The sequence below is a fragment of the Dermacentor silvarum genome, chromosome 2 (genome assembly GCF_013339745.2).
Source record: "Dermacentor silvarum isolate Dsil-2018 chromosome 2, BIME_Dsil_1.4, whole genome shotgun sequence".
Classification (NCBI taxonomy): domain Eukaryota; kingdom Metazoa; phylum Arthropoda; class Arachnida; order Ixodida; family Ixodidae; genus Dermacentor; species Dermacentor silvarum.
Window position 1 is genome coordinate 82,275,351 of NC_051155.1, and position 24,158 is coordinate 82,299,508.

At 41.9% G+C, this 24,158-nt stretch overlaps 1 protein-coding gene across 1 annotated transcript in view; it reads right to left on the reverse strand.

Moving 5' to 3' along the window:
• Nucleotides 1-24,158, reverse strand: part of LOC125943466 (uncharacterized) — a 61,147-nt gene that overhangs the window by 22,471 nt on the left and 14,518 nt on the right. Inside the window, exons 3-5 of the mRNA XM_049662798.1 lie at nucleotides 12,826-12,924; nucleotides 10,473-10,550; nucleotides 7,904-8,016 (exon numbers count right to left, since the gene is read on the reverse strand). Coding sequence (XP_049518755.1) covers nucleotides 7,904-8,016; nucleotides 10,473-10,550; nucleotides 12,826-12,924 — 290 coding nt within the window. The remainder of the gene's footprint in view (nucleotides 1-7,903; nucleotides 8,017-10,472; nucleotides 10,551-12,825; nucleotides 12,925-24,158) is intronic.

Genomic DNA, 24,158 nt, shown 5'->3' on the forward strand with positions numbered 1-24,158 from the left:
ACCGGTCATCCTACGAAACTGCCTAAACACTGCTTATGACAAAAACGGCGAGCAGTCGAATAAAATGAACCATCTCTTCAGCACCTCTATTCCTCCAAATTACGCAGTTTACTGGTAACAGCAATGGCGAAATAGCAATCATTACTCAGGGCATGTCAGAATATTTTCCAATCGGCACTCTTGTATTCGACTTATTTCGTAACTGCACCACCTCCCGCCTAGCAATAAAGCTTTCGAGGAGAGTACATTCACTGTTTGCTAATTTACGCCCCCCAGCCGCAGCTGCACAAGCCCTTCAGGGCTTGCGCATTGTTCTGCGCAGCGCACCGAGTCTTCGCGGCCGCTAGCAGCGCGACTTGAACGTTAGAAATGGCGGTGTATTGTGAACACAAGGCAAGGACAGGTTCAACCCACTTCCTGGTTGATAAATTCTGCTTCACGTACAACTTTCTCGTCTTCTGGCAAAGCAGTCGCATGCTAAATATTGTTCCGTCATTTTACGATTTTTCGACTGGTTGAGAGACTCGGCGTTTGAGAGTGCCGTAACTCGGATACAGTGAGTGAAACCTCCGCACAACTTAAAGAAGATGAGCATTGAAGTGTGCTTCCGTACGCGCTCTCTGCTTTCCACGTCACGGCACTCATTATGTAACTGTGCTCGTTTCCATGGAAGACAAAGCTTGTCAAAATGGTAAAAGACAAGACAAACAGTTTATTAGAATTGGTGTTCTTCGGTACTACATGAATATTTCTGTTTACATGTTTCTGTCTTCTATAATCATGAGGGTGACGCACAAAACTGTTGCATCTGCACAGAAGCACTTACATGGGCCACAATTACCAAACACAATACTCGAAAACACTGTTTCCAAGCGTATCTTGCAAGAAGGCATCCATGCAACCTTTAAACTTCTCCGACTCAAACTAAAAACGGCTTTCGGGCATTTCTTTTTTTATCGTATATCCCCACAGCCCATCACGTATAAATTGTAACCCGATGAGTTTGATGCCAGCAAATGACAAGTTAACCACACGAAGCTTATCCCAAAACGAATAGTAGTGTTTTCTGCGCGCCGAAGCGAAGTTTCCGCTAGTAGCGCAAGAAAAAACGATTGCTAAATCTTTTTAAGTCAAATACTATTTCATATTAATTTTAACGCTTGGGTTAAACTTTAACGCGTGGGATTTGTGTCCTCCCTCATAGCTGGAGTACACAAATGTTTCTCGATAAGTATTTTTTCTGTACTCTTAGCCATTTCTGATATGGTGTTAGTAATGGAAACGGATACATAATGCTGTCACCACTTCCTTGACATGCTCAAGCCGACTGTAGTTTGTGACTGCAATCGGTGCGCATTCAATACCTTTCACCCGATCGTTGTGGGAATATCAGTTTGTAAACTAAAAAGGAAAACTTCCACGACACTTCCTTTTCTATAGACGGGAAGCATTTTCATCATCTAGGGCACATGGTTTGCACTCTGACACACAACGCTTCCCCGTGAAAGCGCAGTTTAAAATGCCGAAACACAAGAAAATATGTCAACGGGATAGTAAACGAATAGAATATTCGTCGTTATTTGCTCTATTGGCGAAATCTGTCGCCATCAATGAAATAATTCGAAGAAGCCTTTTTAGAAGAACGCATGGCTCCTAGCTTCTATATCTAAAGATGATGGGTGCGTTAAAGTTTGAGGTCGCTTCTCCAAAAGGGGAGCCGGCACTACACACAACAAGCACTACAAAAGACAAAACGCCATTGAGACTCTAAAAAATCAAGGAGTGAGAATCCCAGAGTCTCAAAGTGCCTATGCGCATTTACCCGTAAGCCACTTGTGTTGCTATTACTCCGGTACCGGTGTTCGCAGAGAAGCTGCAAGCACATCCTTCACACATTCGTGGAGGCGTAGCTGTCCCGGACCTGTCCTAATTTGGATTGCTATTATCATTCTTAGCCTCATTCAGTCACTTTGTCTGTATTGATCTATGTATTTCTCCAGCCTCTATGCGGCGATCTCGAAATAAAGAGATTCTTTAAAATTTATCTGTGGCTGGGCACAATCCAACCCGCATAACACGGCCTTCACAAGCACAGCAGCCGGCCGCTAGAGATACGCGTATGGTACTCGATGGCACTCCATTTCAAAAAGCAAGTGTGATAGGAGAGCCCGACTGTATTACGCGACTCCCATCTGATGTGTTTTCGGGGTGGCAATACACAGTATGTCACCTTATTGCTAGAATGCTAATGGCAGTAACTCAACAGTTTCGTGAGGTAGGTTCTGTTCAAATGTTTTTTCATCCCGTTGCCAACGTTACTAGATGCCCATCTTGAGAGAAGGGGTCCTATGCAGGAAGGCCCGAGTTTTGCAAAGTTTCAGATCTCCGGGAGCTCTGGCGGCACCCTCAGATGAATGAGCTCAAGGTATGACGACCTAAAATTCAACTCTCAGTAAGCGTCCATGCAGTTTCATTGGCTTATGTGGATTAATTCTTGGCTTATCATAACTTGGTGCCTTCTCTGTTCGGTTTATCGCTCCACCCAGTGCCCGTTCGTGCAAGTTATAAAAAATCTTATCTTTTAACGCATTCGAAAGGAAGGAAAAGGCTGGCGTGAGAATACGTCACGGCTGCACAGTTGCATTTAATGGTGGATAGACAGATAATGCCGAAAGGGGAGATAAACCCACGACATGCCTCATAAAGGTGTGTCATGTGTGTAGAGAGGTAGCATGTTCGCCAAGTGCGTAGACAGCAGAACACTAACGTTATTGGAGATATTGCATTGATAACAATAAGTGGCGCTGGCGCGTAACATTGTCCAGTCTTCCGTGTTTGAAACGAGGAAGGGGCGTGCGCAGGGTGCGCTCCAGTAGACATACGTGGCTTTATCTCGACATATTTTCTTATGCTTCCGCTCGTTCCGCGCTATCTTTGTTAACTGACTACCGTCGACAAAACGCAGTCAAACGAGAAATTCAGGGAATCCTCCATAGCGCTTCACCTCTTGTGTTGGTGTTGCCATGGCCGAAATTCTTATTTGGTTGGGCCTCGGCATTCTGCTTTATTGCAGCACATCTCTCACCCACCCGGCATTAAACCGTTTTTCACATAATGTTACATTGGAGTCGGTACACCAAAAATATAGCCTATGCTGGCACTTAAGAAATTGTACTCAATGACTAAGCAAACTGGTTAGTATCACTTATGGAACAAGACCGAAAAATAGTTCGAGGCAATCGCAGTTTATTGTCAGGAAGGCCATATGGCAGCGACACCTACCTTTCTCGCAGTGTAGTCGGAATGGAATGATTGAACATTCCCATCGGAATCACTGTGTGTGTAGGCCGAGAAAAAGTAAAAGACAAACTGTTAGGAGAAAAACGGCATAAGGCATATAAACGAATATCTTAATTTTATGCTTTCATGCAACAGCACATGCAGTTGTAGAATTGCAGGGCTCTGTCCAACCTACATGAAGGTTTGAAAAAAGTTTTTTTTTGTGCAAGAACCACGATCTGATTAATAGGCACGCGTATTGGGGTAATTCTGATTAATTTTGGCTGTTTGGGCTTCATTAAGGTGCACCTAAATTTATGGACACCAGCGTACTTGTATTTTCCCACCATCAATACCCGCTCATCGCGGCTGGAACTGGACCCCGCGACCTATGCAGCGCAACGTCATAGCCTCTAAGCAACCATGGCGGGTTCTACAAAAAAGTAAGAGGTCGAAGGGACAGAATGTGGATAGGAAGCCTGAAGCTTTTTTAATGGCATTTCTATTGACGAAGCTCAGATGAAATATATTTCGCAAATAAGGTACGCTCAACAGTATGCGTATATATATTTAACATGACTGATTCTAAAAGAGCCGCGTGATGGTGCATCAAATCATGTGCAATCGAATGACTCGATTATCAGAATTAATATAGGAGAGAACGTCTGAACATCATTTTTCGGTGTTCTTTGCGGAAGGGACAACGAAGTGACAATCACCTGGTACAAACGTCGTTTGTTTTACCTCGATAAGGCATCACAAATATACCACGAGCACTTTCCCGCAGTCAATGCATCATTGTAAATGTGTTGGCTCCACTGGGTTTCGCACTTATCGTGAGGTTTATGGAGAATCACAATTATTCCTCGAAAAAAAAATAACTTGTTAGGTTATGTATTATTATATATCTGTCACTCCCAGGTCTCTTCCCATACTCCGTTTCAAGCCTAGCAGACAACGCTAAGAACGCTACAGCGGCTTCTCTGGCCGCTAGTATTTGTGGCCACAAATATAGCGCATCAGTGGAAGTAAATATAGCAGTAGGTGTTTTGTAACTCGATTGAAAATTAGGCCTCAAAATTATTACGTAATTTTTTCGTGGAAAGAGTTGCAGTTGTGAACCTAATTATCAGCGAACGAGCGGAGCGCCACGTGTCCGCGAGCAGCTGCCACAGCGCAGCCCTTGCGCTGACGAGATGCTATTGAGATGCTATTGAGCACATGAGATGCTATTGAGGACATATAGGACATATTGAGGACAAATAGTAAGAGGTTGCCGAGAGGCACGACTAAAACTTCCTAACCCCCTTGTCGCACCAACGAGCTTTGGGAGAGAGCTTTGGCCATCTCCGATATTGACTATCAGCAACGGCTGATCGCGAGGGCCCAGGACGCGCACCGAGCTCAAGACATTCTCGAATGAGGACGCCTCTCCAAAGCTGCAAAGCTACATAGGTAAACTTTCGTATACGTGTTGTAGCAGATGAATATCGCATAGAAAGCCTCGCAATTCAAAGAAATGCACTGTTACACGCACGGACTCAGTATGCTATAAACCAAACTACTTGCTTAGCCTCCACAGTGTTGCCTGCTAAGCATGAAACGGAGCGTGCAAACTAGCGCTAGCCTGCAGCTGCACTGCTTGACGAAGGCATAATTATTTCGTTGCAATCGTGTCATTGTATTGCTGTTGTAAAAAAATAAATAAAAGAAAGATTATATGTTTCTTCTCTTTCCCAGCTTAAGCTAACGCTGATAGGAGTGCAGGACTATTTTCAGGAACGCTCTTACTTGTGCGAGCTCTGCCTCCGTAGCCTTCATTTCTTTGCCACAAGAAGTTGTCAGACAGTACGCTTGAATGAACATATAAAAATTTCTCCACATATATTACCTTGAAACCACGCTGGAGTATACAATGAAATATACAGGACACTAAATGTCCAGAATCAACTCTTTCTTTTTTAGAAACTTGTTAATGCGCAAGTCTACATCGCATGCTCAACTACACGTTGCCGAGCTTACTGCCGTCATCGATTGTACAGATTAGCTCAGTCATTAATCGTGAAAGTTCTCGTTGCGTACGTGATGTCACATATACCAGGTGCTTAATTAAGCTAACTTTAGCCAAGGTCTAAAAATATACACACGCACTTTAAGACGCAATGAAGTACTTCATGTTGGCTTTTGTCTTCAGCGAGTCACATGTTGTGTTGCAGTGTGCCTAATTGCGTTTTATATGTGCTTAATTAGGGGGGGGGGGGGCATGAACTTCTGAGTCATGAATATTTACCCAAATCGCAAGTAATAACTTTACGACAAAACGTTCAAACAGAAAATTGTAGAGCGTTTTAGGAAACACCGAATTTGGCAGATTCTAACTAACTACCTATTGCATATTTATTTTGTATATTTGCATCCGAAAGAAAGTCCGCGAAATATGAAAGAAAGGCGCGTGATATGCCTGCTTGCGCTCTCTGTATGAATTAACAGCGCATTTAGTCTTGTCTGCTGCTGCCTAAATTGTGACAAAGTAGAGACGCAGGCGTTAGCTGCGCGATTTACGCTATCGATCGCTACCGCTTTCGTGGCGTAAAGCTCCCCGGTGACACCCTAAGCGACAGCGCACCAGGCCAAATTCACTGTTCGTTTGTAGCGAAACATTTGAGACCACTGCAATCGCGGTGATCTAGCGGGCATATAGCATGCTTTTGTTAATAGTTCGCAAACTTCCTTCGGGACGCATAAAAATAGTTACGTAACAAGTACGAAGATACAAGCTCCTGATTTATTTGTTTGCTAAACGCTATATGAATTTCTGCTTAAACGTTTCTCCCTTATGTTAATACTTGCGAAGCCGGTAACATAATCTGCATTAAATAGCATGAATTTGCCTATGAAAACGCCAATAACTACCATTTCGTGCTATCCTCGTAGAGTGCTACTGCATCTTTTTTTTTAGTTTGGCTAAAGTTAGTTGAAACACCCTGCTAATTCACAAGTTAACTGAAAAATAAAATACTCATCAGAGTTTGCGGTTGGTTTCCTCTGTCAGTGTGAGGGGGTTCGGTGTGTTTCTTTTTGCATATTTTTTTCCACGCAAATGTAAATAACTTTATTTGTTTCGGTTTTGATACAACATTACCATGGTGGCTATAAGCGGAAGGACTCTAAGAGGGGTGTGGTGAATAGGAAGAGAGCTACGGATGTGCGTGCATTGTGACTACGACGACCTATAGGCTCATTGGTATTGAGTTGTGAGCTCTGCCCACAAGTTTGTATTGGCAATCACTGCACACGTGTTTCCTCATTTAGACATGTTTGACAGGTTTATGGAACCGAAGAACTGGCTCACCGACTGTATCGTGCTGAGGCCAGTGGAGGCAATCGGTGTTAAACAGAGTTGACGCGTATCTGCAAGATCAAAGGAATTGATGCAAGCATTGTTTTTGAAGGATAATGTACTATCGGACACTGTTTAGCACTGTCTGTCACATGCGGTGCGAATAACATTAAAAACCGGGCCATTTAATCACAAAGGAGGGTTGTTACGATGAAGCTGTAGCTTTGTAGTAGACGCAATCTTGAGTTAACAAGCCACAATCTACTTCTTACTTGAACGCAACACACAAAGTTTTCGAAACACGAAGGACCCATAGGGAATATTATTATTCAAGATGCTATATTTTATCTCGCTTACTTCATTCCCTTTAACTCAGAATTTTCCGTTCGAAATTACAAGCATGGAGAAATCCAAACTGGAAGCTTTCCTAACCACTTCATTATAAACAGTACCGCGCAGTCCAGAATGTCATCTTTCAGCAAAGACGATTTGTATTGAGTTCTGTCGAGCTCTAATCTAGAAGATTTATGGAGAGTACTGATTCGGTCTGTGGTTGACTTGAAAAGGTTGTAAACGGGAAGTGACGAGTTATCGAACTATGACGTAAGTTCCGCCGGAAATTAGTGAAATTTCTTCTACTTATTCTTCCTCCTCCGCCTGATCCTGCCTTAATTTAACATATAGTCTTATGCTCTGGAGCATAGCCAGAAGACAATATGTGGCTTGGCCGGGAATACGCACCTCAGAATTTGCAGTTACACTACAACTCTAGGCAAATACAGTGTATTGCGTGAAAAGTAACCGTGTGCTTTGCACATACTACATTCAGGTAGATGACAATGTCCATACAGGTATAGCTGCAATGGAACGCATACCAATTTTATGCATAATTACGTTTCAAATAAACCTATTAATGCAGCTAAAAATGGAATATACGAGAAACACACGAGCATATTATACGGAAATATATAAGAATTCCAAATAATAGCTTTCTACACATATGAAAGAATTAGGAAACGACAGGCACAAAACTAATTAACAGCTTAACAATTCGTTTAAAAAGCACGAATATAGAAATTGGCATTTTAATATGACATAAATGTATGCGAGTGGCAATGATTCTTATTTCATAGACCTATCTATTATTCATCCACCACTACCTTTGTGCTCCATAAAAAGTTGGAACAAAACGTGACGAACTTTTCCGATTCCATTCATTACAGTGAATTCTTAATAAAATAAGTATGCAAATAGAATAAGTACGCAAAGAAATGAGCTGCGTACCTCTGCTCTTCTAGAATGCTGTGCTTTGGGCCGCTCCACATCGACCCAACGAAGGCGCTCGCTTTCAGGAAAATGTCCAGTGAAGAATTCACGTTCTGCAATTTTGTCTGCACCTGAAGAAGTGTAAAATTACAGTAGGCATCACTTGAACAATCGTACCTTTCAACTCTCCCGGATGTTTTGTAATGTTTCTAATTTGTGCTTGTTTTGCAATTGTACGACAGCTGCGTCATATTTTGCGGGAAATTTTTTTTCGTCGCCGTAGATACACTCTGAAATTTTTAGACGCTCACAGGACAACAGGGGGATTTTTTATTTGTGCAGTTTGAATCAGACAACCTTTGACACCAGGAAAAACCGGCAACATCAGGGTCGTCCTAAAGGCCCTTTTATTTCTAAAAAAAAATGAGCTGCTTGCTTTCACTTCAATCATTGAAAAGTTTCTTACGGCATCTGCGCTCTATTTAAAGGTAAATCAGTGTAATAAAATGCGTATGTATTCCACGAAAGGTGCGCGCACAGGGCAAGCAAGAAAATAACGTATAAATAGCACCTCACCCGTCCCGCGTAGTGTTTTCGGGATTTTACGGATTTCAAGGTTCAGAGGTTTGTAGGTATGAGCAATGCATTTTGGTTGTTAGGTTGCATCACCATAATAAAAAAAAATATATGTGGTGCCGAAGTGTGTACCTGCCATGACCATATTTTCATTCTTGATATGTCAGCGCTTAACTCTCCGAGCTAGATTTTGCGTAGAGTGTGTACAGGAAATGGAGACATACAATGGCACTGTTTCAGTGGTTCCAAGTTTACTGAATACACACTACTTGCGTACACATAAGCATACACACTCCTTATTGTCTGTATGCTTGCATTGTAAATTTGCTACAACATAACTGATATTCTTAACGTTTGCTTGCGAAGTGACCATTTAAGTGCCACATATTTCATTCTTTTTTAAATATATTTTGAACAAATTTGTACCTATCGTATGACTGGAAACCACAACAGCAGCACGTATTAAGAAGTTGAAATTTTAGTAAACTTTATTGCGTCCACAAAGTGGGCTACATTCATTCGTTCGTTCATTCATTCATTCATTCAGTCATTCATTCATACATACATACATACATACATACATACATACATACATACATACATACATACATACATACATACATACATACATACATACATATACATACTACATAGACATACATACATACATACATACATACATACATACATACATAGTATTTATTTGTGTATTTTTGGAACATCAGTGTTCCTGCACGCGCCAGCATACTTGCTTTTGCTGCGGGACTGCGCAGCCGAAATTAAATACGAGCAAAAATAATGACAAAAAACACGAAAGTAAAGATTTCACTCCATAATATAGGAAATATTCGGAAACCCGATACATGAAACTTTCTTAGATGTCCAATTGTAAGACAGAAAAAACGAGATTTTGGGGCAGATTATACATATAACAAAACACTTGGAGTTGCAGACATTTGCATAGAGCCCACGTACAGTGCATACATATGCACACCAGCACGTACACAGTATTACCGCACTTCCCATTAATGTAGCGCTTGAGGAACAGAGACAAGAAAGGGGTCATAATTGAAAATAAAAGGGTATACATTTACATGATATCAACCTAAGGCCGCACAAGTAATTTTTTCACGCACAGTGTATTTACAAATTGTGAAACCATTTAGGAAATTAGCTAGATAAAATAATAGAAAAAAATGTGTAAAAAGTGTGCTCACACAGCGGCCGGAAAGAGGACAAGAAAACCGCTGGTCCTTTTTTCTGCTTCTCTTTTTCATACCATTATTTCAATTCCAGGCATCATTTTGTAAAAAAAAAAGAGTGCCACTATCGTTGCTTCTGAGGAATAAAGAGAACCCGGTACGCGACCACTTGATGATGTGAGATAACTAAATCTGGGCAAGCTGTTGTACATTCATGTTGAGAACAAACTGCCAGCAGACAAGGCATGAAGTGAAGCAGAAAAAAAACGGGGCTTTTCGTCGATATTTTTCTTATTAGCTTTGTCCCATTGTCTCTTAGCACTTTGTTTTCAGTACGCACTTAATGACACCGGTAACCACGCTGTTATCGATGTTCTAGATTTTTCACTTTGTTAAAGGCGTTCATAAATACAACTGTGTTCACATTACGCCTTAATACGAGAGTCTTAAGATGTATGAAATACGTTTTAAACATTATCTTCATAAGTCTTTCCAACTATTACGCATGAAAGTACAACTGCAACAATTCCATTCTCAAAGTGTCGTATAGCTTGCATATATAAATAATTGGAAGAATCGTCTGCAGTGACGCTTGTATAAAACCTAATGCCTGTGAATATTTTATATACATTAGGAAGGAATTTACCTGTGTTAATTGCGGCATGATATTTTAGTGGTTCTATTGGGGTACGACATAGTCAATATTCGCTCGAACGACTCCAAATGAACGATAGGAATAATAATATTCAAATTATGTAAAGCGGTTAATAAAACAATAAATATGACAATGAAACCAAGCCATAGCCTACCTGCTTCGCGTAGTCGAGAACTGCCTCGTGAAAGAACTGCCGCAGGGGAAACAGGGAATACAGGTTAGTTGTCCTCGCCTGAAAAGTAAACGCACGCATCTGTAGTTGTGCGCAACTACGACGGAAGCCGTGCCATTTCTTCCAAGTACCTTAGAGAATGACACTGAATAGATTTCGAAAATAAAGACACCACATAAAATAGAGACATTCATTAGAATTCTAGTTTACCTGAACAAGTACAGAAGGCATTCTGTACTTTTTGCAATATCGAACATCAATTTCCACGTAGGAATTACCACGCATTGTCAGGAAAAATAAATATCGCGATATTTCCACCTATTTCAGACAACTGCAGCGACAGTGAGCTTTGTGCCTAGTAAATTGGCGGTATTTTTCCATAATTTAGCGTATTGTATGCATTCGAATGTGCCACATTTTTTTTAGGCAATGTTTGCTAATAAACAACACGCGTGTGGTATTTGAGTACCAAACAATATCTACAATACTAGCAAGCCTTCATTATTGGCAATAAAAATTATTGTCACTCAATCCATTGAACACGTAGCTGCAGCTGTATTAACTGTAACAGTCTTGCGCTGGCTCCATAAGGTTGTTCTGCAACAGCAATTTCTAGATAGCTTAGTTAAGCTGCCATGGTTAGCAAGGAGTTTAATGAATATAGTATATGAAATGTCACAGACGGCACTGAAGATATGCTCTAGGGTAGTTCATAGCAATAAAGAGGCCTTCAACAGCGACGATGAGTGATGCCTTGTTTGCATACCTCGGTTAAAAGAAGTTTTATTTTTCCACGCGAGAAGAAATCATTATTACTATGTCTCTTATAAGTGGTAAACGGGTAGCGGCAAAACAATTAGCGGCGTTGAATTTACATTTTATTTAGGTACGAGAAGCGGGACATGTGTTACAACCGAGAGCATTGCATTTTTCATTTCTGGCCGTAAGAATTAAGCATTTTAATGTAGCACGCGCGCTAGAGTCGAGAAAATACGGTATATTGAACGTCAAGTGAGGCTATTGTGGGAAAACGCCGTCTTGCAGTTCGTGGCAGTGACATTCGGCATGTGTAGGGGTATTGCGAAGTAAATATTGTGGTGGCCTTTTCGCCAATGTTAGGCCTTCAAAACGTTCAAATAACTCTTGGTATCGGATGCAAGACTTACAAGATACAAACACTCAGAAAAACTTCAGTAACAGTTGTTCGATAGCGGCAGTGGCGATGCACTACGAGTGACTGGAGTATAGTGAACCTCTCTTGTACCAGCGGGATAACGCTGGACGGATGAATTCCTGCTTACCGTGCAGGATGACGTCTTCAATTTATACTGCTAACACATTCCAGCGTCGCGTTTGGTTCTGTTGTATGTACAGCGTGTATTTTTTTTTCATTATTGAGTCTGCATTGGTATCTTTCTCGAATTTTTTTATTGTAGTACATTTCTTTGATGTACATAATCATCCCGTTACAATGCTTTAAACAATTGGCAGTATCTGCTAAAAATAATGAAAGAAATAACAAATACACTGTTAAAGTAACAATTCCGTTTGAATGATGTTTATTAAAAAGTTTAAGTGTCCCGGTTTATACATAATTTACCAAATAATAATAACAAAAAGAAATGAATATATTTACATCAGCCACCAAGCTTATGGACTTCGGATTTCTTGGACCGTGACACAAGCTTATTGCATTTTCATATCCTGACAACTAAGTCTTATTTGTACTTTTAAGCGCTATAACGGACGGGAAGACAACTATAACTAACAGCACAAGTGCTTACTGTCAATGTGAACACTGATTCTCATTCTCTGCACCAGCTCTTCAGTTCATGATTGAAAGCAGGAGGGTCATGATTCTCGCTTGTGTTGCCGCAAGCTGACTGTAACATTCCACAAGCTATTCTAAATATCCATCCCAGTCACTGCGGAGCCTAATCTCACCGTTTTACCCGAGCGAATATCCAAATATGTTGCAAAGAAATATTCACTCGAGAGACGCCGTTGAATGTGCTTCATCGCGTTAAAAATGTTCTATACAAAGGTTGGTGTCACTGGAAGAAGTAACCGAAGTATTTCGGTGATGCTACTTTTGTGTATCTTCTTTTTTCGTACGCTTCCTTCCATTAAAGTAGAAATTGCACATGATTATCGCGAACAAACAGGCGCTAAAGACGTTTTACTATAGGGTATTCTTCGCCAGCAACGCAGCAATCCTATCTCTTTGATATCAGACAGAATTCGTTGAAGTGGTCTGAATATGACACGCAGCATATAAACCACGAAACAACTCGGCGTGCTTCAAAGAGAACGCGTGATAAGTGACCATACTGACCTTCCCCCAAAACACAAGCCTGGTCCAATTGTCGAAGTAGGCCATTCTTCCTACCTGGTCAATGAATGTGCTCCGCACTTCCTCCGCAATGACGTCCGCCTGTGCACATTGACAGCCGCATTAGGATCTTAGTTTTACAAACTTAAGTGTGCTTGCTCCTCACAGCACTCATGCAAGCTCGACTGCTTGGTCAGAGCAAGCAAAGAAAACGTAGGGTGAAACCTCTTCATCAAAATTCGAAGTGCAAAAGTAATACATTTTTACCTGACTTGGTTTTAGCTGACTTCACGTGGTGCTTGGTTTAGGGTGATTCTTGACCGCTTGTCTGAAGTGCAACTATTACATCCATACACGCAGTACGTCAGCAGCCGCTAATAACCAAACTGAAACCTGCATTGAGTAGCCTAGTCGCTAGTACTTTGAGTACGAAGAATTTTGTGCACTAGGCTTTAAGTAGCAGAAATTATTTAAATATTATAAATGCTTAGCATGTTTGATACCTTTACTGTTACAAGATATGGACGACCTAGTTCGTTCTTAGAGCTGAAACGTTTTGTTTTGAATGATGAAACGCGCATGCAGTCGTATTGTCATACCTACCAAATGCACAATATTTTGCGCATAAAGTTTGCAATTAAAGCACAATATGTTTAAATTCTACACGGTGTAAGCAGCCATTCGTTCCCTCAATTAGGTTTACTCCCGCTGTAATTTTAAGATATACGTAAAACGCTTTCCTACACTATCGTTTGTAGTTCGCTGTGGCAAGCTGTATGCCTACGTTTCAACGGAACTTGTGACACATGCGCGTTGAGGGCGCCTTTTTTCACTAGCGTCTATGACCAAACACTGGCCAATTTTGATTGAGCATTTTCAAGCTGTGCGACAAAGAAGGTATAGTGAATTCATATATTTGACTACCAGTAAAATACTTCACTAGTTTTCTTATGCCAACATAGCTCTGGACCTAGGAAAGGCGCTCTATCGGAGGCTACGGCATAGTTTGGATGACCTAGGGATTTGAGCGTATACACGGCACTCGTATTACACGGTCGTTTTTAAATTAAGCTACAATTGGAATGCACCCACTTAGGCCTCATCAGCAGGCTGTCATTTCAAAGCACGTCACTGCAACATCACAGGCTTGCAGTATAAAAACACGGCGCTCAATAACTCGTGGTTCTTGATGCTTTATTTCGCTTCCTTGTAGTATCACTGACAGCGACAAACCAGTAGCGACGAGGGTGCCCACTGACGCTAAACGAGTACACGCACGCAAATATGAGTGGCGGGCGATCGACAGAGTTTGGAGATACGAGAGGTACAATTCCGACGTATTGTGTTCGTCGGGAGGTTGACTTTGAAGCCCATAACATTACAGACGCCACGTAGAAGCAAACACTGCTCATATCATCGCTCACGGACAGCGCAGTGGGGGTGGTGCAGGGGCGTTGTCACCCGAAAAAGGACAACAAGCTTAACTACGATGAAGTCGCCACGCATTTGGAAGAACATTATGCCCCGCAAGTCACCGAGATCGCTGCAAGCTATGCGTTCTTCATGCGCGCACAAAAAGCCAGTGAGACTGTTCTGGATTTTATTGCTGAAATTAGACGGCTCGCGGAGAAGTGCAATTTCGGGACAACATTGGAGCCTATGCTAAGACACCGAATTGTGTGTGGCGTGCACGATGAAGACGTTAGGCGCCATTTACTGACGCAACAGATTCTCACATTGGAACAGGCAGTATGCTTTGCAAATTCGGCACAGAAAGCTGCCGAGGACGCCAGGATGACGCACTCTACAGAGAAAGTTGCTGTAAATTTTGCACGCTGAAAGAGCCGTACAAGGAAATTGCGGCCAAAGCCGGATACGCGCGGCCTCTGTGGATGGTGTGGTAGTGAAATACATGCCGAGGATGAATGTAGACACCTGCGCCGGTGTGCTACAGGTGCGGCAAACGAGGCCACCTGAGTCGAATGTGCCACTCAACCGCATCTGGCCGCCGACAGCAGATTTCATACACGGATGGACGGCGCCAGGGTTCGCACGCAACGACAGCTGAAGACAGCGCAACCTTGGACGATAATGAGAACCTGTACACGATAGAGGCTGTTCTTCATCAAGAGGCCGGCATCCGCAAGGTTAAACCAATTTACAAAGTCGTCAGCTGGAATAACGTCCCTCCAACAATGCTGGTGGACACGGGATCACCTGTAAGCATCATTTCAGTAGCGGTGTTACGGAAGTAAGCATTAATGTGGCTGCCGTTGCGGAAAACGCAGCTAAAGCTGTCCTGCCTATTGGGCGAACTTCCAGTGCTTGGACAACTAAGCATGATAGCCATGTGCTATGGGAAAAGTATTCCAGGTACGGTCATAGTGGTCAACAGCTTGGGACCGTCGTTATGTGGCGGAAACACGACAAAAGCTTTTAACGAGGTCGGCATTGCCATGCTGATGAACATGGGCGCGAGCGTGCATCTGATGAAGTTCAATCAAGCTAAGACGGAACTAGAAGGACTACACTCTAAAAAAAAGGGAGTGAGAATGGAGCAACGGGCTCTGTTCCTCCTTCAGGCCAGCGAGTTCCTCCTTCGAGTAAGGTTCACGCGCTGCGCCCTCTTGCGGCAATCGTAAATGGAGGACCTTTCCTCCCTTAGCGCGAGCACCCCGGGACCTGAAAATGAGTTGCGCCGTGATCCCGTGTAGCGCATTGCGATTTCATCGGCTGCGACCGATCGGTTCCATCTCTACGAGCACCATAGGCGATCACTTCACCCACTGACTGTGTTTGAGTGCCTTCAATGTGCTGCATGGATACTTCATCGCGCAACGATGCGCATGCGATATCATGAACGCCGTTGGAGGAAGGTTGATCGCCAAACAGGCAAGTTATTTTATTCTCGATCATTGGTATGCGCATACGAATTGCTCTCAGCAATAGGCTATACATTTTAGACGCAGTCCTGTTAGACAGTATTTACTGCACCGAGATGCAAGCAAGACCTTAAAATGTATTGGTAATCTAGATCTTCTTGCTCATGTAGGGGATAATGCTTAAGGATATTTCTTTTCTTTATTCTCGCGGTACATGCGGCTGTCGTGCGATTATTATTAGTGCGAAAGTGCCTATTAAGTTGCGTTAACAAAAAACAAATATGTGGAAACGCGTACGTGTAATGAAAGCGGTGCAGAAAGTGACCGATAGTATCCCGAAATTGATCGCCACTGAAATGTATGGCCGCAGTGGCTATGGTGCTTTATTTCCTTATGGTCGCGGCTTCGACTCCGGTTCCTGTGGCCGATTGCGGTGGGGGCGGAATTTGAAAGCAACTGTAGTCTCTTGTCAAGTTTTCATGCAAATCGTAACATATTATTCTACAGCTATTTAACTATGTTGTTTACGTGGTTCAAAACAAACAAGGCCAAGTGATCTGATTTGTCTGCACAGTTGATGTCTGCAAATCAATACATAGCAATTCTTTATTGTAACTTGCCTTACAAATAAAATCGACTGTGGTGACTATTATCCATCTGTAACACTCGAAGATGCAGGCAATATGGCACATAAATAGAAAGCATGCGGCACCTAAAGGGGCCATGACAAACCACAGCCTTCAACAGCGCATCACATGCATTTCTATGCGTTCCACCTCGTCAACCCGGGTTCAATGTCACCAGCAGCCATAAGAAAAGATGGGTTTCGGCATGTGTGCATCAAAGCATTGTTCAGAAGTTATATCTTGACAAATAAGCAAAACAGGGGCGAAATAGCCATTTTTTCAATGTGCAGAAACGTTGCGAAAGCCAGCCATTGAGTATCCTGAAGGGAAGGTGCCTGTGACATATAAATGCCAACAGAAGTATATGCCGTTAGGATCCGCTTTTAAGTGCCTTTTGGTGCCTACATGAAAGTGAACTTTGAAGAGTGCTGGTTTCTCAGTGGCTTTGGGATGCCTGAATGCCAAGTACACCATGCAATGAGGGTTGCCTTCAGGAATGTACTCTGCATATATTTAGGGAAGCAGCCGAAAGAGGCACCATTTTTGGCTTGCTGATCCCCTAAGGCTGGCTTTGCCACTACGAAATGCGTCCCTAATGGCAGGAGGTATGGCCTTTTTGTCATGAAAGCCATACTTGAAGGACAATGTTTTTCCAAGCTCCTGCTTGCGGATCACTCCGTCAGCAACTAAACCTTCCAAAACGTGGGGAAGAACACAGTCAATACCCCCTTCAAGTATGTCATGCATGGCATCAGGAGGTAACTGTTCAGTGACATTAAACTCTTCAAGGCCTTGCAATGGCGATACATTTGTAATGCCGTACAAGGGCCCATTTATAGCTGGGTCAAGTGTGAATGCTTTAAGGTGGCTCTTGTGTGCTGCACTTGTCCTCTCGATACAGTCATCCAAATTATGTAGCATCCGCAATTGTCTATGCTGAGCTAAGCAGTAATGGCAGACTGTGCCGCTGCTAAAGCGGCACTGGAGACCTGCCAAGAGGTGCATTGAGAGGTTATTTCCCGAGAATGCCACAGTCACAACATTAAAGTGCAGACTGCCAGTGCCCCCTCCATTCTTGTGTATTAAATTTAGGTCCTGCACGAGTGGCAGTAGCACTTAGGCCAGGCCATGTCGTAGCATAACACGGTACTCCACAACTAGAAGCAAGTGAATGGCACTGAGTTTTGACCGATGCCGAGGATGCAGATTCAAAATAGAAAAGTTAACTAGTAAAATTTTGTGCCGTCCAGCAGCACCACCAAGAGGGTTTACAAGCTCCAGCTCATCAGTGTACAAAAGCAGAAATATAGTGCCATGACTGGCATCCTGTGCAAGCTGACGGTACTGACTGAATGCATTGCCATCAGCAAAGTCGTAGAGCACATCTTGCGATTTTGACACGGACTGTGAAATGCATTCTAGCAAGTCCTCGCATTTCAGGAAATTTGTTAACAGTTTAGAGATAGAAATATAACATGTAAAGTCTTTGTAACTGCCAGTCTGCAGTGGCACCTGAGTAGCTTCAGTGTAAATAAAGTGCTCCGAAATGTATTTTTTTTTCTCATGTGAGTACTTGTCAAGTCGGAAAATATATTGACAACAATATCCGCAGCATTCAGTTGGCATGCCAGGTTTTCTATTGTGCACGGTGCCACATTTTTTTCCTCTAGGAGCTTTGCAGTTTTTTTGAACATCTCTTCTATGACATCATAAATGAGGGCTTTCACAACGGTGAAAATTTCATCTGCGATACTCAACGGTAGCTGCAACTTTTTCATGATTCTGATGTATAACATCGCTATCTGCTTCCCTGATTGTCGCAATGAAGTCAAAGTTCGAAGCAGTGTCATCACTGTTTGTATCTGATGAAGTTGAGGCATTAGTTACAATGCATTTTCTCCAGTTGCTTCACCACAGCCAAAGTCAGGTGTATGCTCATCGGCGCTAAAGCCAGCGGCCTTTCTGTGAAAGCGATACACGTGCTTCTTGTAGGCGAAGTAACGGCGAAATGATGCCGCGCAATTCTCTATTCCACATAATACGCAGAAATACGGCTAACAACTGGGGACGTCTTCTGAAACGTTCCACTTCAGTGACATTTCGCTTCTCGCCTTCACACACTGAGGACGTGACGGCCGCATTTAGGCGGAAAGTAAAAACGCTCGTATAGTGCATTGGATGCACGTTTAAGAACCCCGAAAATACATTATAGAATTTCTTTCTATGCTAAACTATCATGTACGATATAGATTGTTCAATTGTTCTTTTTGTCTCAACATCTATACACATGTATGCTGGGACAGTGCCTCCTTTATTTTTAGAAAAATAGAGGAGGCGCTGGCTGGGAGTGACATCGTCGACGCAGCACCGGCAACTAGGAGAGTGCTTTTCAACCGGGTCGTACCATTCGAAAGGTAAGTAATCGTGCTTGCTAACTACACTCGCATTGTGCGTGCTCCTCGTGTGTGCACGGAGTGCGTGAACGTAGGAAATGGTACTCCCCCGACAACAGTAACACCTGTGCTGATGCTTGCTGAGTGCCGGTTGGCAGAATTTAGTTATGCAAGTTTGTTGCCTCAATGCAAAATTGAAAATTTTGATAAGCGTCTTCTTCCGATGAGAAATATTACGTTCGAAAATAATCGCAATCATGTGCACCTGTGCGTGAGCTCCCCCTTTTCTGCTGAAGTTGCATAATAGCGACCCATGTGATTTTCACCGATTCTTACTGCAATCCCGTTTCCTCGCTTATAAATGCTTCGACGTCGTAAATAATCTCTGCTTATGAGGTTTTCGGTTTACGAGCAGTTTATGAGAAAAAAATCACAGCTTGCTACTAGTACAGCTTGCTTTTTAAGACAAGGCGTGTTGACATAACTTATACGCAACTAAACATGACGGGAAAGTTGCTTATGAAAGAAAAAGGAAATGAATTGTTATGTAAACAAACATTTGTTTGTGATGTGCTGCTCCTGTGTGTGTTGAAAATTTTACTGAGATGAAGGGGCCCTATTATCATGTGCACTGTTGCCACCTTGCACTAGTGCAAACATTGTTTTCGTGACTATTTTTAGGTGCTCCTCGCATGTGTTCACCATGTGACAGCTTTAATGGGCTACTGCTGTAAGTCAACACATAATTTATTTTGTAGTGGCGAGGCTGTGACCACATAACTGAGGGCACTCCTTGGCTATGGCCGCAGTGGTGCAACGTGTAATCTGGATGGTCGAGTCAGGTATATATGAAATGTACCTGTTCCAAATAGTAGCATCTAAGTATCATTCGTCGATAAGTTAGTCGACGTATTACTCAACACAGCTTACTAAATTGACTAAATATTTATGCAACTTCCTGCTTATTTCTGTTCATAGCTGTTTTGCACACATTATCACGTTCTATAAGAAAACTAAACCCAACATGTTGTGATGAGTATTTTTTTTTCTACAATCGCTTGGCTGCGATTAACATTTCGTTTTTGCTAAGTACACAGTGTGTTCATTACTTTTTATTTTGGTTTCATTCTTTTGAAACTTTTTCATGCTGTAGCTTTTCTTTCCGATTTTTATCTGTTTATGCTACACGCTCGTGCAGTATCTGCGTATGTAAGAATTCAAACTGTAGTGGGCCAAATTTGTCACAGGTCTAAGCGCACAGCGTGCTTAGCATTGTTTAACATATTTACAATTATTTGTCTTGTTCCCAGAATAAATACCACTGGCAAATGTACATTCGACGAGCTTGGAACTTCTTCAAATGATACATGAAGGCCATTATTCACTGTGCGTAGCTACTACACAAGTGAGGTGTTTTCTAGTAAGCTTGCTATTTTATTTTATATTCATGGCAAGCTATTCCGATGCATGCAAGTAGGCATTGTAGCAGTGGCGAGTCTAGTTACGTTGTTTTTCCCTTTACGTCAATACAGCATAGACCGCAGAGTTAGCTGGTAAATAGTTCAGTGTATTGATACTGTCTCATTAAAGAAGCACACTACTTCGCACATAGTGCTTAAATGTCTGCTTGCACTTATGGCATTTGCTGGTTATTGCAATGTTGCTCATCAAATCCATTTGATTTCAACATGACCACACAGAACATTCTGATTGACACTAGTGTAACTTTAATAGTGATAATCAACCAGCCAAGGCTTAATTCTACAGCTCTCAAGAATTATTTCTAATACTTTGGGTTCCTTTCCATGTGTTCTGTTTCATCCTGTGTTTCATCACCACAGTGGGCAGTCCTTTAAAATTATTCATTCTACTTGGCGCTGTTCAGGTAGAAAATGTTAACCAGCAAGTCCAAATTATAATGCTATTGGTAAGACTTCTATTACTGGGTGGATGAATACAAAGTGCTATATGTAATTGTAAAAGTATTTTTGAGAAAAATACCAGTGTCTAGAACAAGCACTGCAACTCTTAATAGTGTTAAGTTGGGTAGGCAAGTATCTATGCAAAGTATACTTGCGCATATACGTTCTACATATTAGCTAGTATTTTAGCTACATGAAAGAGCGTATGTTGTGACTGCTGAAGTCAAATTTATAATTGATGTGCCTGCCTGTTTTTGTTGTGCACTTACTGCTGTGGTGTCTTAAGCATTGTAGCCATGTGACAACTGAAGTATTGCAACAATGTGTAAGCTAGCTTGCACCTACTATTGCTACAGTATGCCAACAGATAGCTATCACCATATTTGTGCATTTTCTGAGAACCAGCTGTGTTGGCTATGTGCAATTTGTAGTATCGTTATGAGTTTGCCGGTCAGTTCACGTAACTTTTGATGACATAATTTACAGAGAGGGAAGGGGAACCGTACAACATGAATGCTGTTAAAAAGGGACTTTTTATTTTGATAGAAGGATTCAAAATAACAATAAAACTGGATGTGTGCTTATATCTTGCGCAAGTCCTATCAGAGGGAAGGCAGAAGTTGTAATACAAAGGTAGATAAGCACAGACTAATTTTGTTCGCTGGTCATCAAGAAAGGTTGCTTTTTCATGCATTGATAATGGGGCTGGCTTACACGTATCATTTATGTGGCATGCCTCACTGATTTCTCTTGGCACTCTTTCCCTGTTTTTGAAAACAGATGAACAATCTTAATCCGACCTGAAGCCCTATCTTGACAGTGCACGGCCATGTTGAGCGAGCATACTGGCCTTTCGAGTGAAATGTGATGATTTATTTGGCACGTATTTAGATAACAGCCAGTCTGTCCTGTATACATTTGACCACCTGTGAAAGGAATACAGCACACTGCCACGCACACTAGACAAATTTGGTGGTATCCTTAACCAAGCAAACCTCATTTGCCTGCTCCCCTTTCTCAATTCACTTGTGAACTGTTGTGCATAGCAGCCCACAGGCGAAGTGAGAAAGGCACCCAGGCAAGCGAGGCTTGCTTAGTTAAGAGATACCACCAAATTTGTCTTGTGTCCGTCAGTGCTAGTGTGGTCTATTCCTTTGATCATCTGTATATTTGGTCGAATGTACATGGGGCAGACTGGCCGGCTGGTGCCTCAACATGCATCCAGGAGAACACGTTAATCATCACATTTCACTCGAAAGGCCAGTATGCTCGCTCGACATGGCCGTGCATTGTCATGATAGGGCTTCAGGCCGGATTAAGATTGTTCATCTGTTTTCACAAACGGGGAAAGAGTGCCAAGAGAAATCAGTGAGGCATACCACACAAACGAGACGTGAGCCAGCCCCCTTATCAATGCATGAAAAAGCACCCTTTCTCGATGACAAGGGAACGAAATTAGTCTGTGCTTATCCACCTTTTTTAATGCAAATATTGTTTATCGTGATTTTATGCCTTTGTATTACAACTTCTGCCTTCCCTCTGATAGGACTTGCGCAAGATATAAGCACACATCCAGTTTTATTGTTATTTTGAATCCTTCCATCAAAATAAAAAGTCCCTTTTTAACAGCATTCATGTTGTACAGTTTCCCTTCCCTCTCTGTAAATTATGTCATCAAAAGTTACGTGAACTGACCGGCAAACTCATAAGGATACTACAAATTGCACATAGCCAACACAGCTGGTTCTCAGAAAATGCACAAATATGGAGATAGGTATCTGTTGGTATACTGTAGCAATAGTACGTGCAAGCTAGCTTACACATTGTTGCAATACCTCAGTTGTCACATGGCCACAATGCTTAAGACACCTCAGCAGTAAGTGCACAACAAAAACAGGCAGGCATATCAATCATAAATTTGACTTCAGCACTCACAACATATGCTCTTTCATGTAGCTAAAATACTAGCTAATATGTAGAAAGTATATGTGCAAGTATACTTAGCATAGATACTTGCCTACCCAACTTAACACTATAAGAGTTGCAGTGCATATGGTGCTTGTTCTAGACACCGGTATTTTTGTCAAAAATACTTTTACAATTACATATAGCACTTTGTATTCATCCACCCAGTAATAGAAGTCTTACCGATAGCATTATAATTTGGACTTGCTGGTTAACATTTTCTACCTGAACAGCGCAAAGTAGAATGAATAATTTTAAAGGACTGCCCACTGTGCTGATGAAACACAGGATGAAACAGAACACATGGAAAGGAACCCAAAGTATTTGAAATAATTCTTGAGAGCTGTAGAATTAAGCCTTGGCTGGTTGATTATCACTATTAAAATTACACTAGTGTCAATCAGAATGTTCTGTGTGGTCATGTTGAAATCAAATGGATTTGATTAGCAACATTGCAATAACCAGCAAATGCCATAAGAGCAAGCAGACATTTAAGCACTATGTGCGAAGTAGTGTGCTTCTTTAATGAGACAGTACCAATACACTGAACTATTTACCAGCTAACTCTGCGGTCTATGCTGTATTGACGTAAAGTGAAAAACAATGTAACTAGACAGACTCGCAACTGCTACAATGGCTGCTTGCATGCATCAGAATAGCTTGCCATGAATATAAAATAAAATAGCAAGCTTACTAGAAAACACCTCACTGGTGCAGTAGCTACGCACAGTGAATACTGGCCTTCATGTATCATTTGCAGAAGTTCCAAGCTCGTCGAATGTACATTTGCCAGTGGTATTTATTCTGGGAACAAGACAAATAATTGTAAATATGTTAAACAATGCTAAGCACGCAGTGTGCTTAGACCTGTGACAAATTTGGCTCAGTACACTTTGAATTCTTACATATGCAGATACTGAACGAGCGTGTAGCATAAACAGATGAAATTCGGAAATAAAAGCTACAGCATAAAAACAGTTTCAGAACAATGAAACCAAAATAAAAAGTAATGAACACACCGTGTACTTAGCAAAAATGAAATGTTAATCGCAGCCAAGTGATTGTTGAAAGAAAAAATACTCATCACAACATGTTGGGTCTAGTTTTCTTATAGAACATGATAATGTGCGCAAAACAGCTATGAACACAAATAAGCAGCAAGTTGAATAAATATTTAGTCAATTTAGTAAGCTGTGTTGAGTAATACGTCGACTAACTTATCGACGAATGATACCGAGATCCTATTTGGAACACGTACACTTCATACATACCTGACTCGACCATCCAGATTACACGTTGCACCACGGCAGCCATAGCCAAGGAGTGCCCTCAGTTATGTGGTCACAGCCTCGCCACTACAAAATAAATTATGTGTTGACTTACAGCAGTAGCCCATTAAATGAACACATGCGAGGAGCACCTAAAAATAGTCACGAAAACAATGTTTGCACTAGTGCAAGGTGGCAACAGTGCACATGATAATAGGGCCCCTTCATCTCAGTAAAATTTTCAACACACGCAGGAGCAGCACATCACAAACAAATGTTT